The following is a 14746-nucleotide window of genomic DNA, read 5'->3' as shown; positions in this document are numbered from 1 at the left end:
TGCTGTCCTCTCTCAGGCTTGAAGGCTACAAAGAGAGGAAGGCCTCAGGTGGATTTATTGGGTTGGCCAAAAGTTTGGTCAGGTTTTCTGTAAGACCTTATGGAAAAACTCAAATGAACTTTTTGGCCAACCCAGTGTTTTAAACTCCTGTTCTAGAAGGTAACTCAAAGGGGCTGGTGAACTACTGACAGATGAAGTCTTCCCCACATAAAACTGTCTTCTGCCAGGATACTGCTCATCTTATTTCACCTACCAGCTGTCTCATAAATTTCCACACCCTAACCAGACAAGGTGTTCTCCATTCTTCATTTTTCAGATTTGAAGACCAGAGGGCTCTAGATCAAGCTCCTGTCTGGCAACACACAGTGTTTTGAGAAACCAAACATCACAGCCAGTATGTTAAAGTAAAATTCTAGAGATTTGAAAATCACAGGATATGGATTTTTTTTTTTTAAGTGTACTTGATATACAATACTGTGCTAAGTTTCAGGTGTACAGCAAAGTGATTCAATTATACATATATATGAATTATTTTTCAGATTTTTTGCCATTACAGGTTATTACAAGATATTGAATATAGTTCCCTGTGCTATAATAGGTCCTTGCTGTTTATCTATTTTAAATATAGTAGTGTGTATCTGTTACTCCCAACCTCCTAATTTATCCCTTTGCCCCCTTTCTCCTTCAGTAACCATAAATTTGCTTTCTGTGTGAGTCTAGTAAATTGATTTTTATTTTTGATGATTTTTAAATATACTGAAGATTCTACCCTAAAATCTCCATAGTATCTAGTCTTACAGTGTTTTCAGCAAGTGTCTTAATTATATTCCCTACTGGCTCTCATCTTCACACTTGTCAGAAATTAGACAGTAGGAGAGATGAGAAAGAGGACAACTGCTGACTTGTGAAAATAAATCTTGAAAAAAATTCATTCAAAGTGTATTTTGTTCCCACAAATATATTTCAGTCAGTTTTCCATTCTATTCAAATATGCTTTGTTATATTTTTCTGTATATATGTCTCCCTAGGATGATGTTATATAACAAAAGGATACCTATACCATTTGAAAATAATTGACCATAATGATAAAAATGACTATACTAAATAAATTCCAGGGACTGTATGAGATCCTGAAATTATATAATTGATTTCTTTCCCTGCCCCTGTGAAGATGGCAGCAGTATTCCTACAACCTCTTTCTCTGGAGAACTGGGAAGGAGTGATATGTGGTCAATGAGTTGACAGCCTTCCCTATTGGAAGAAGGAAGCACGGCCTTCGCTATGGCCCAGTATCCTAGGAGCCTTCTCCCTGGCCTCCTAGGTGGGGTTTGTTCCCATGCCCGAGTGCAGGAGATCTAAGCACTACTATCATCACTCAGTACAACTCAGTGTCACCAAGCAACAGGCTCCTTTAGTAAGTACGTCATATATCATTTTAGCATCTCCCAGATGCTCTGGGATCCATGTCCTCAATATGGCCACCCGTTCTTCAGAACTCTCCAGTCCATCTGGGAAGACCAAACATACATGCACGGTGACACATCAGCCCATGTTTAGAGGCTATGCCACCAACAGCGACTCAGCTCAACATAAGTTGAGAACTAAGCCCTGATGAGGTGCTTGCTTGATAGCTTCTCACGTCTTAGTCTTTCATCAGCTTCTGTCCAACCCTTTGTAGCAAGAATCGTCACTTCCCGTTATCACTAATTATGTGAACATCTATATCTTCAATGAGCCCAAGAGTTCCCAAAGGACAGGTGCTATGTCTTACTCATTTCTGGATCTCCTAAGGCCAAACCCAGTGGCTGGTACATAGCAGGTATTCAATAAACACTTGTCAAACAAAAGCCAAACAGCCAAAATTGGGAGGAACCAATCATAAAAGTGTGGGGTAGGGGGGAAGGCCTAAAGGAAAAGCATCTTTTAATAAAACAAAGGCAATTAGAGGGTACATGCAGTACATGGCCAAAGTCTCTAGCATTAAGTTGCTTATACAGGATAAATTAGAGCACTGTGAAAACTTTCAATGTCAAGGGTTTCTGCTAGTGATAACCGCATCTATCAATTGGACGGTCCTCCTTCCAGGCACTATGCCAGTCAGCTAGCAGTCTGCTGGGGAAGAGGCAGACGGCAACACACTTTTGTCAAGATAGTTTATGGTGATTTTTTTCTAATCATTGTAATAATATCCTAAGAGCCCAAGAGATCAAATATATACTTTAATCAAAGTATTCCACCATCTGCTTTCCCTGCATTTGGCAGGATTTTTCTGGTACAATATTAAAAAGCAACAGAGAAAACCCCTGTAGAAAAAGAGTTGCCATCAGATTTCTGCAAAAGGCCCTTTAAAGAACCCCCTGCCTCAACCTAAACCATTCTGTAATAGAGGCTACTCTCTCTGTTACTCTGTGGATTAATTTTTAAGTTATACAAGCATCATCATAAAAAGGTGCAATTCCTCTAAATCATCTGAAAACACCAACAGCTCCTTCGTAAATCATAACGAGCTATTCTTACAGGTAACTGTTAAGAATATATCTGAGGTGTTTGTGAGGGAAGAGAACACGTTAACTATCTGTGCATGCAGTAATTGGTATACGTGACATCAGCTTTGCGGACTCAACCAAAGTTATTTACAAGCAGATTTTACAACATCCACCTTGGAATCCTGAACCGGAGCCACTTCCTAATGTGCTTCCCTGCAAGGCTCTGCTTCATCCTAATCCTTCCCTGAACGGTAAGCAGGGCTGAAAGTAATTCTCTCTGTAGGAGACTCAGTCACTGGATGGCATTTGCTACTAATTCTGGGGTCTGCTCATTCAGTCCGTGGCAGTCCTTCCTGTCCAGCTCAACTGCTAGCATCTTCGAGCCCCTGCAGGCTGCTGAAGCCTGCTGCACAGGGTAGGAAGGCTGGCAGAGGGCTCCTCAGACACACCAGACACCTGTAAAGAGCAATCTCAAAGCACAAGACTAACCAGAGCCCGACAATTGACATGAACTAACAATTCCTGGCCATTCAACTTTTAAAAATGACACCCCTACCCTCCCCTAGCACAGAGAATCTCACAATCAGCTCTTACATGGCCTATGCATTCACACTCGGCTGGGAATGGGACGTACTCCTTGTCTTTGCTATACATTCCAACCGCCCTGTGTGCAGAGACATCCTGGTCGTCTTCAAACCGCAGATCTGCAATGCTGTCGAAGAGTTTGGAAAGGTGGCGTGTAACCTAAGACAAGATGCAGGAAGAGACAAGAGCACTTCTTACTGAAGGTGCACTCTGGGAATCTAGATAAATGTAGATTCATTCTGCAGCTACATTCTGGGAATGTAGCTAAATGAATTCACAAAACTGTCTTTATATCATCACAGAGTTGCCTTAAAATGCTTTTTTTCCTTCCAAATAAAAATCACTTCTTCAATTTCAGAGTTTGAAATGACCTCGGTGGAGAAGTAGCCAGACACTCTGGTCACATCATCAGGTGTTGGGAGGTGAATGCTTACCCAGGTAGGTCATCTGTTTTCTCCTTAAAGGCTGGAGACTTACCAACTTCTCTATATGTACCATATTACTGCAGCAATCATTCTGATGGAAATTTTGTGGTCAGGTTATTAAAATTCAGACATGGTATTTTACTTACACCATAAAAACCTTATTAAAAAAAGGTATTAAACTATTTGAAACAAAAGTGTCAATTAGACCTTCTCCTTGGGTCAGGTGGTTTGCTACTGCGCATCTGCTTTGATACTGACATGAGTCCCATGGCATATTTGTTACATAAGAAGGGTGAATGGGATTCTCCCATTTTCACTGACAAAGAAATTGCAAGTCAAGTATTAGGTGACTTCATCAAGTTGACATTGCTGAATATAAGTGGCAGTTAGATCTTAAACCTGCAAGTCCAGGCCACATTTACAAAGTTCAAATTCTTCTGGCCTCATAACCTTTTAGATCCTAAGTTGCGGGATTCCCAAAAGAATCCCCGATAATATAACATACTGAACCCTGCACAGACTACTGAAATATAAAACAAACCAAGTTAAAAAACAAAGATCTGCATTTTTTCTGCTAGAGGTCAGTTCAGAGATGAAAGCCCAATTGGCCTCCATATAGAACATGAGAACCAGTAAGCCTTCTCCATCTGGTCATATCAGAACAGATTGGGACCGGCCTCTCCACCTAAAAGGGCTGGGGAGGAGGAAAGGAGAGGAAGACACGTGTTCTGCAGGCTCTCAGTCAGGCAAGCCACTCTACCTCCTCTGGGGTAGACTGAATAAAGGGCAGAGTGAACCACAGGAAGTATCAGGAGTGGGAACAAGTATTCCCTCCTTCCACGTGGCACAACTAAAAGCTGCAAAGGAGAACACAGTTTGGTGAATCCTCAGAAAGTTAACATAGGGACTTCCCTGTGGCCCGGTGTTCAAGCATCTGTCTGCCAAAGCAGAGGACACGGATTAAATTTCTGGTCTAGCAGAGCAGAGCAACCGGATCCATAAGCCGCAGTGACTGAGCCCACGCTCCACAACAAGAGAAGCCACCGCAAGGAGCAGCCCATGTACGGCAACTAGAGAGCAAGCCTCCACTTGCCTCCACTAGAGAAAGCCCACATTCAGCAATCAAGTTCCAGCACAAAAATGAATACATAATATTAGAAAAAGAATAAATAAAAGGTTAACATAGACTTGCCATAAGACCCAGAAATTTCACTACTAGGTATATACCCCAAACTACCGAAAACAAGTACTCAAAATTCCTGAACAAAAATACTCATAGCAGTATTATTCACAAAAGGTGGAATGAACCCAGATGTCCACTGACAGACGACGGACACACTGTGGCAAATCCATACAATGGAATACTGCTCAGGCATCAAAAGCAGTGAAGCACTGGCGCATGCTACAACATGGATGAAGCTTGTCGAAAATGTCATGCCGTCAGGAGGTGGCGGGAGGAGCAGGCAAGGGAAGGCAGTGGCTTCTTGATGGGTGCGGGACTCTATATCAGGGTGATGAAATAATTTGGAACTAGGCAGAGGTAACAGATGCACAACACAGTGAATGTACAAAATGCCAATGAATCATACATTTCAAAATGCCTAATTTTGTGTTGTCTGAATTTCATCTCAATAATAAAAAATAAATAAAAACCAGAAGATGTTTTCAAGCCACAGAACGTTTCTTAGCACATAGCATTACAGCCATCTCTGCAATGAGATTTTCTTGAAATACAGTTGAACCAGACTTGATAACTATCCCAACAGCAGCTCCTAGGAACAACAGCAACCTGCCTAAATTTCCCACATGATAAGACCACTATCAATATTGGGAAGGAACTCAAGGGTGATTTAATCTCTGAAGCTTTTAGCCTTGACATTTTTGCTGAATTCGCTGTTTTAGTATTGAAGAAAATCACAACAAGGAATCTCCCCAGTTGAAAACAGATGAGTTTCTGCGGCTCTCACTTTCCGTGTAGACAGAGTGGTAGCCGATGATCATTGCTTGGATTATGAGTTACCGCATCCCTGCACATAACCCAGAGGACGTTTACACACGGTCTCTCCAATCACCTCACAGTTCGCTGTCACAGCTGAAGTGGCCAGCAAGTGCACAGATGTTTAATGGCTTCTACTGCAGAATGGGCCTAAATGATATTCAGGTGCGAAGCGGCAGGATAAACGAGACCTCAACTATCAGACACCCTCACACATCACTGCTTTGGCCAGGAAAGCGTTTCACAAGAACTGCTAATCCTGCAGTCATTCAGTGGGTGACCATGACATGCAAACCCCACAGCTTGCTGTTCTCCTGTGACTTATACCTGGCTTGCTGGGAGTTAGGTAGTTTCCTATTCTGCCCTCCACTTCCAGCTTCTGAGAGAAACACAACCATTTTCTTAATTAACATGCATGCTGTTGCCCTCAAATTAGTTCCATTTCTTTGTACTTGTTAACACAAAATTTAAATTCCTTTTTGCTAGTTGGGTCTTTGGAAAGATCTTTGATTTTACAATTAAAAAAAAAACTGATGCCTCCCTCTTTTTACCTCACTAAGAAGAAACAGAATGGATATGAACATTTCAAATCATGAAAGTCAATAATTTGATCATATCTTGAACAGGTTTCTAAAAGGTTAGTGACAAAAACTGAAATGTTGTTTCACTGATTTACAGTAAATCAGGTGCATCCACCCACTGGGGTGTAGGTACTCAGGCAGGTCCTGCTTAGGACAGTACTGCAGGATTGTAAGAACAACTGTGCCACCTCTACAGTCCATGGGTAAACATGCAATTGTGCTCTGGCCTTGAAAAATTTTTGTTAAAATATTAAAATCCCTCTCACTCTTGGCTATAAAAGAACAGGGAAATAAAAAACTGTAAATAAATATTTAGTATACTAACTGAAAATACTAAAAAAGTAAAAATTGTTTTAGTTATTTATAGGAAACTTATCAGGAGTAGTTCAAACAGCACTTGCCTCCTCCTTCTCATCTTATAACTTCAGATACCAAATGAGCATCTTTCCCGTGCTTTGTGTAAGCTTCATGTTCCTTTGGACATTTGGATCAGCTGCCAACATTTCATTCTTTGTAGCCTTGTGTCCTGTTACTTCTAAGAGTTTCTTTAATGTGGATTTTTTTTTTTTTTTTTTTTTTGGTATCACTACCTTTGGGACATCTTCCTCCTTTTTATCTCAACCACTGTTTACATTTGTTTTGACAAGTTCATTTTCACTATAGTCCTCTGGCTGCATATCTAGAATCTTTCAAAAGGTGATGTCATTTCTACATTCAGCTTTTTCATCCGTAACTACATTTATGATTCAAATTTCACTTTAGCGTTATCAATTTTCACTTCTTTGCTACACTTCCAACTTCATCACTAATTCTCTCTTTTGATGGTGTATTTTTATAAAATAACAGGTGGGTTCTTCTCTGGGGACAAATTTGTAGCACACTATGTTCTCTGCTGACTACATGAGAAGTGAACAGCAAATGTGTGATGGCCAACCACAGACAGACTTTGAAAAGTGTGACATTACTGATCATGTGTCAAGATGTACCTCTGTCATTCACGTGGTGAGTTTTGTGGACTGAGGAACCAGCAATTAAGTTTGTGCTTCTCAAGATCAGTCATCGCTAACACACCATAGTATGTGAAATGTGAACCATGTTATTGGGGGGAATGGAGTTATATAATCAATCCTTGATAACTGAAATTAATATTTTTAAGATTTCTGCACAAGGAGAACTGCCTTTTTAAGAATTTTCATTTACCTGTCTGTAAATAAAGTAAAAAAAACAAACTACTCATCTCAGTAATTTTATAATTTAAAATGAAAACTAATACAATGATCAGATCAACAGTCTACTCTATGTTCACTTAGAGAACAAAGGGAAGAAAATGAAATTACGCAGCTTCTACACAGGTGTCTATGCATAGTTTCCGTGTATTGCTCTGTACTAACTTCTCTGTATGGCTATCATACATTCTCAAAGCTTTCCCCATTGCTTTCTGCTTATATTTCATTGCATATTTGCCCATCTATGAAAGATGCTGCTGCTGATTAACAGAGATAAAACAGACACAAAGTCCTAATGTCACTTCTGGCATGGTGAACACCTCAGAGTTCACGCATACATAGTAATTAACTCATTTATTCATAATGATGGTAATACTCATGATAGTATTTGTGAGAAGTATATAACGTCCAAAATGTAAGCAGTCTTATCTATTGTGAATATTATCCTCTGGAACAAGAGGAAAATGAGTCTATTACTCTTACATGTACAAAAATTTAAGCCTGCCAAAATGTTGAGTAGTTTGTTATAGTGTTTTATATTTTTAATAATAGTATATAGTACATGGGCACATATCATTGTTTGAAGTCTAAATATGCAAAAAAACTTTTAGGAATATGTCTAATCAGCTATAGCACTTTCATACAATGATAACTTCTACAGACATTAAACATCATATTGTAGAAGAATATTTCAATTTTTATTAAATATAATGTTCTGACCTACACAAATACATAAAAAAAAACCCCTCACCATAACACTCAAATATACCATCAAGGAGTAATGTTAATCATATTCTGATCTTCTATATTTCTCTATTTTTCAAACTTTCAGTAGCAAACATGCAATTATATAATTCAGAAAAACTATATTTGTTGTTGTTCAGTCGCTAAGTCATGTTCAACTCTTTGTGACTCCATGAATTGTAGCATGCCAGACTTCCTTGTCCTTCATTATCTCCCAGAGTTTGGTCAACCTCGTGTCCATTGAGTCAATAATGCCACCCAACCATCTCATTCTCTGTTGCACCCTTCTCCTCTTGCCCTGAATCTTTCCCAGCAAAGAGTATATTAGTTTTTCATAAATTTTGTAAACCATTATAGTTAATATTAGGTATCAGATATTACCTGGTTTGCTTTTACCAAAACTAAAATCATAGTATACATACTATTTTGTCATTTGATTTTGCATTTATTAATATAACTTGGATATAACTATATTACCAATGCTGATTCTGTATTTCTTCCTAAACATTTTTAGCATGTGTATATAAATGTATATAAGTGTGCTGACAACACAAACTGAGTTTTCAATAACCTTTTAAAATATAATACAGAGAAAAGTAAAAAAAAATCATGTGTGTACAGCTTAATAAATTTTAGCAACGTGAAAAAAACTCTTGTAAACACTGAGACAATTAAGAAACTGAATATATCTGTACCCAGAAAACTCCTCATGGCCCATGTCAGTCACTAGTTCCTCCTCTCAAAAATGGACATTACATAATAAAGGTCATATACAACAAACTCACAGCTAACATCATTCTCAACAGTGAAAAGCTGAAAGCATCCCCTCTAAGATCAGGAATAAGAATAGATGTCTACTGTCTTCACTTTTATTCCACATAGTTTTGCAAGTCCTAGCCACGGCAGTCAGAGAAGAAGAAAAATAAACAAATAAAAGGAATCCAAACTGGCAAAGAAGTAAAACTGTCAGATGACGTGACACTATACATAGAAAATCCCGAAGAGGCTATCAGAGAACTACTAGAGCATATCAGCGAATTCAGTAAAGGTGCAGGATACAAAAGTAAGGGGATCCCACGGTGGTCCAGTAGAGGGGACTCCCAGCTTTTACTACCAAGGGTGTGGGTTCAAACTCTGGCAGGGGAACTAAAATCCTCCAAGTCAAATGGTGCAGCCAAAAAAAGAATTAATACACAGAAATCTCTTGTATTCCTATATATCAATAACAAAATATCAGAAAGAGAAATTAAGTTAACAATCCCTTTTTTTTTTTTTACCACATCAAAAAGAATAAAATACCTATAAATAAACCTACCTAAAGAGGCAAAAGACCACTACTATGAAAACTATATGACACTGGAGAAAGAAATCAAAGATGACACAAACAGATGGAAAGATATACCATGTTCTTGGATTGGAAGAATCAGCATTGTCAAAATGACTGTACTACCCATGGCAATCTACAGATTCAGTGCAATCTCTATCAATTTACCAATGGTACTTTTCACAGAACTAGAACAACTTTTGGTTTTTAATTTGTATGGAAACACGTAAGACACAGAATAGCCAAAGCAATGCTGAGAAAGAAAAATGGAGCTGGGGGAAACAGGCCCCTGACTTCAGACTATACTGCAAAGCTACAGTAGTCAGAACAGTACAGTGCTGGCACAGAAAGAGAAACGTAGAGCAATGGAACCAAACAGGAAGTTCAGAGACAAATCCATGCACCTACGGTCAACTAATCCATGACAAACGAGGCAAGTATACACAATGGAGAAAAGACAGTCTCTTCAGTAAGTGGTGCTGGGAAAACTGTACAGTTGCATGTGGAAGAATGAAATTAGAACATTCTCTAACACCAGACACAAAAGTAAACTTAAAATGGATCAAAGACGTAAATGTAAGGCTAGTACTATAAAACTCTTAGAGGAAAACATAGGCAGAACATTCCCTGACATAAATCGGAGCAGTATCTTTTTGGATCCACCCCCTAGAGTAATAAAAATAAAAACAAAAATAAACAAATGAGACCTAATTAAACTTAAAGACTTTTGCACAGTAAAGGAAACCCTCAATAAAACAAAAAGAGAACCCACAGAATGGGAGAAAATGTTGGCAAACAAAGTAACCCACAAGGGATTAATCTCCAAAATAGACAAACAGCTCATGCAGCTCTATGTTCAAAAAATAATCAAAAAAGGTCAGAAGATCTAAATAGACATTTTTCCAATGAAGATACATGTTCAAAAAGCATATGAAAAGATGCTCAGTATCACTAATTATCAGAGAAATGCAAATCAAAACTATAATGAGCTATAATTTTATACCAGTCAAAATGGCCATCATCAAAAATTCTACAAACAATAAATGCTGGAGAGGGTATAGAGAAAAGAGAAACCTCCTATACTGTTGGTAGGAATGTAAGTTGGTACGACCACTATGAAGAGCTACAGTATGGAGGTACAGTGAAAAAAAAAAAAAAAAAAACTAAACAGAGAACTACAATACAACTCTGCAACCCCACTCCTGGGCACATACCCTGAGAAAAACATTATTCAAAAAGACACATGGACCCCCAGTGTTCATTGCAACACTATTTACAATAGTCAAGACATGGAAGCAACCTAAATGTCCATCAACAGATGAAAAGATAAAGAAGACGCGGTACATATATACAACACAATATTAAGCAGCCATAAAAAGAAACGAAACTGGGTCAATTGTAGCAATGTGGATGGACCTAAAGTCTGGCATACAGAGTGAAGTCAGAAAGAAAAAAATCAAATATCATACATTAAGGCATGTATGTAGAATCTAGAAAAATGGTGCAGATGAACCTATTTGCAGGACAGGAACAGAGACACAGAGAGACCGGGCATGTCGCTGCAGGTGGGAAAGGGGAGGGCGGGGTAAACTGGCAGATTAACCTGACACATATACACCACCATATCCACATAGTGGCAACCTGAGAGCCCAGCTCAGGGCTCTGTGATGACCTCGATGGGCGGGACAGGGGAGGGGCGGGAGAAAGGTCTAAGAGGGAGTGGATATATATACATGTATAGCTGATTCATTTCACTGTTCAGTAGAAACTAATGCAACATTGTAAAGCAATTACACTCCATTTTTATAAAAAAAAAAGCTAACGTTTTAGAGCCAGAAACCCTGCCCATTGAATTTAAGTTGGAGCTGAAAAACCCAACAGCAAACAAAAGCCAGGATCAGGAGTTTCAGATTCCACAGCAAAGCCTAAGACTTTAGCAGTGGGATCCCAAATTTATAAGACAATTTTGTATCTTGTTACAGTAAGTGGTATTTTAATCCTGCATTATAATAACCCTGATTTTGTTGTGTAACTTATAAACTGGGTGTGGAAGGAATTCCAATAAAAGAGCTCCAACAGAATTCTAAGCAGTGGCAACATATTGGTAAAATGAAAAAAATATATATATGTTATATAACCTGTAGTTAGCCGTATGTTAACCATTTCACAAGTATGATCAAGGATAATCCCTACTAGATATATAATTTATGACTCTATTTAAAAACTGATTGTCTATTTTCTGGTCACACGCATAAATGCCTAAGTTACCTGAGTACAAGGCCACCTTTATACAGAGGCATCCATTTGAAATGCGACACAGTCCTAAGTTACACTGGCAATCCACTTCAGTATCCTTGCCTGGGAAACCCCATGGACAGAGGAGCCTGGTGGGCTACAGTCCATGGGATCACAGAGTTGGACATGACTGCAGTGACTAAGCATGCGTGCATGCTTACCAAGTGGAGCTATTCTCACTGGCAACTTCTATAATAAACTACACTTAGACAAACAGCTTCCATTCCTTGCTGTTCAGCTGAAGGTAAGTAGAGGTAATGGCAAGGCAGTCAAATCCATGACGATCTTCTGTGTCCGTTTTCTTTTCCCGCCTCTTCCTTTGTTCCCTCCTCAGCCCCAGCCTAAACTCAAGGACAACCGCCTCCCTCCACTGCAGGTACCTACAAGCCCTCCAACCTTCTACTCCCTATAGAAAAGTTGGAACCTTTTTTATCTCAGCGAAAACTCATTCACTCTTACATGTGGCTAACTAACTACTTGCATCTTCAACTTTTCACTCTGGATTGTCTAAGCATACTAGTTTATTTTATGTTATTTTTGGCTGTGCCACATGCCTTGCAGGAACTTAGTTCCCTAACCACAGATCAAACCTGTGCTCCCTGCAGTGGAAGCATGGAGCCCTAACCACTGGACTGCCAGCAGAGTCCCTCTCTTTCTTGTCTCAGGAGGACTAATCCTTGTCAAGAAGGCTGTGACTCACCATTAGTGATTGTTGAGCTACATCACCCTGATTGCTGAGATTCAGATCCTGAGGCACCTTCACTCCATCACAGAGATAACCAAGTGGAAGCACTATCAAGAAATATACTGTGCTTGTGGGGATGCAGGGTTTCAGACATTTGCCCCTTGAAGATCCAGAAGTCCTTTTTATTACCTAATACTAAGCCCATTTCTCACAAGCACCTGTCCAAGTGCCAATATTGACAGACTATTAAGGGTATCAGTTGAGTGCCATCTGCCTCATACTGCAATTTGGGGACTTCTCAAAAGACAAGTTGGCAGACTTCTTCTTACATAGATTTGGTCTGATGCCATGAAGGATATTTTTGATGCAAACATTCAACATTTCTGAGTATGTATATTTCCTGATCTTGTCATTTAGAAAATTGTGGCCTCAACTGACATAGCAGTGGCTTTCTGGGAGTCACATTAAAACAGGTAAAAAGAAACAGGCAAAATTAATTCTAATGTGCTTTATTTGACCTAATATATCCAAAGTATTGTCACATCAATATATAATTAATAGAAGAGGTACTAACGAGATAGTTTACATTCTTTGTCTTTGAAACCAGGTGCATATTTTGCATTTATAGCTTATCTCAGTTTGGATTCTTCATCAGACATACTTGATCTGTCTCTATGTTTCATAAGATATGCAGTTGAGATTCACACTCAAGTTGTTTCAAATTTATGTTTTGCAATAACTGAATCAAAGATCAACTCTAACACATTGTAGTTAAAAATTCAGTTTCTCAGTTGTCACATTTCAAGTGCCCATTAGCCACATGTGGTCCACGGCTACCTTCGTCATGCAACACAAATGCGGCTGACCACATAGAAAGTGTGTCTTTCTATAGCATAGCTCCAACATGGGGAAGTTTTCACCCATCATCACATAGACGATGAAGGATGAGAAAACATGCCAACTCTTCCAGGACAGAAAGATCTTTCAGGTGATAGGCAACCAGTGGCTAAAAACTGGTTGCCTGCTATTTTTAGACATTGTGTTACAACCTGGGAGGGCACCCCAGGGCAACTGATGTTACCCAGGCTGACTTTAACCACTATACTTGCTTTACTTGAAAAATACAAAAGGATGTTTTTCTAAGCAGGAGAAGAATCACAGAATGTTAATACTGAATCACGTGCAACTGCGTAATTACTACTCCATGTCCATTAACCCTGCAAGGACACCTCTAAGTTTGTGTTTCCACAAGCAAACGTCAGAAACTTCTGACCACTTGAGTTGCATGGCACAGCCCTATCCTCAGGCCTTGAGATAATCTATGAGACTGGGAAGTCAGGATGAATTCTAGGAGAAAAATCTTTAAAACCTGACCTTACCCAAACTTACTGAGCGCTAAAAAACCACTGAAGGCATTTTAGACGCACTGACGTCGTCACTCTGACATTCCACCGGAAGTACCTTAAACTGGGCATTTCTGCTTACAGAATGCAGGGTGTAGTAATATCAGCCCTCCCCTAGCCGATGTGTCCAGGCTGACCAAATTCCACATCAACTGCAGAAACCCTCACTTGGACCAACACTCTTAAATTGAGTGTAGTGGGTGGAGGAGGGGAACCTGAAGAATTCAAGTCATTCACAAGATGTCAACATGAGTCATCTGCCCACAAAGGCCCATTGCATTGTTATCCTATAAGCTGCAGTTGCCACGTTATGTCCGTCACACTACAGGGAGCACATTCAGGATGTTAGCACAAAAGGCAGAGACGGAAAAGCTGTGTCTGGCGGCCTGAAACTGAGTCTAATAGTGAAAGAGAGTGCAGGAAGGCTAGGCCCTTTGGCATAACAGCCATAAGCATTAACTCTTCTACGGTAAGTGACCAAGAGTTGAGACCACACCTTGATTTTGCAGAAACACTGTAGGGAAAGAAGCTGACTGTGGCTCAAGATGACTCAACTCATCCTTAGCACTTTTTCAATCCTCTTCCCCAGCAAGTCACTCGCTGGTGGTACTCACACCTCAGGGGCAGCTAAACCCTTTCCCTAATAAGGACCCTTTCCTAAAAGTGTGATGACATTTGATGTGAAATTGAATTGTTCAAGGTTTAATTCGTGGAACAAAAAGATCTCAGTGAAGTCAAATTTTGAGCAAATTTGAAATAGTGTACCTCAAATTTCAAAATGTTTCAAAAATTGAATCATTTCAAAGCTGGCAGGTCACGGGAACTGCATTTACCCGGGAGCTACGTAGTCAGACAGACCCATTCAGCTAGTAAGCAGAAATATCCTACCTCCTTTTGTTGATATGGTATAGATGGCACCACGGCTGGTACTCATTAGCATGGCTGTGAGCCATTCCGGAGACTCCCTCTGCTGTGACTTTAATATTCAGCTACATT

General features: G+C 39.5%; 1 protein-coding gene across 1 annotated transcript in view; it reads right to left on the bottom strand.

Moving 5' to 3' along the window:
* The window catches only part of DNAH11 (dynein axonemal heavy chain 11), a 355953-nt gene that overhangs the window by 257941 nt on the left and 83266 nt on the right, over positions 1-14746 (bottom strand). Inside the window, exon 29 of the mRNA XM_052639247.1 lies at positions 3081-3230. Within this exon, the coding sequence (XP_052495207.1) occupies positions 3081-3230 (150 nt within the window). The remainder of the gene's footprint in view (positions 1-3080; positions 3231-14746) is intronic.

The sequence above is a fragment of the Budorcas taxicolor genome, chromosome 4 (genome assembly GCF_023091745.1).
Source record: "Budorcas taxicolor isolate Tak-1 chromosome 4, Takin1.1, whole genome shotgun sequence".
NCBI lineage: Eukaryota > Metazoa > Chordata > Mammalia > Artiodactyla > Bovidae > Budorcas > Budorcas taxicolor.
Note: the sequence above shows the minus strand (reverse complement) of the source record. Positions and strands in the feature narration are given on the sequence as shown.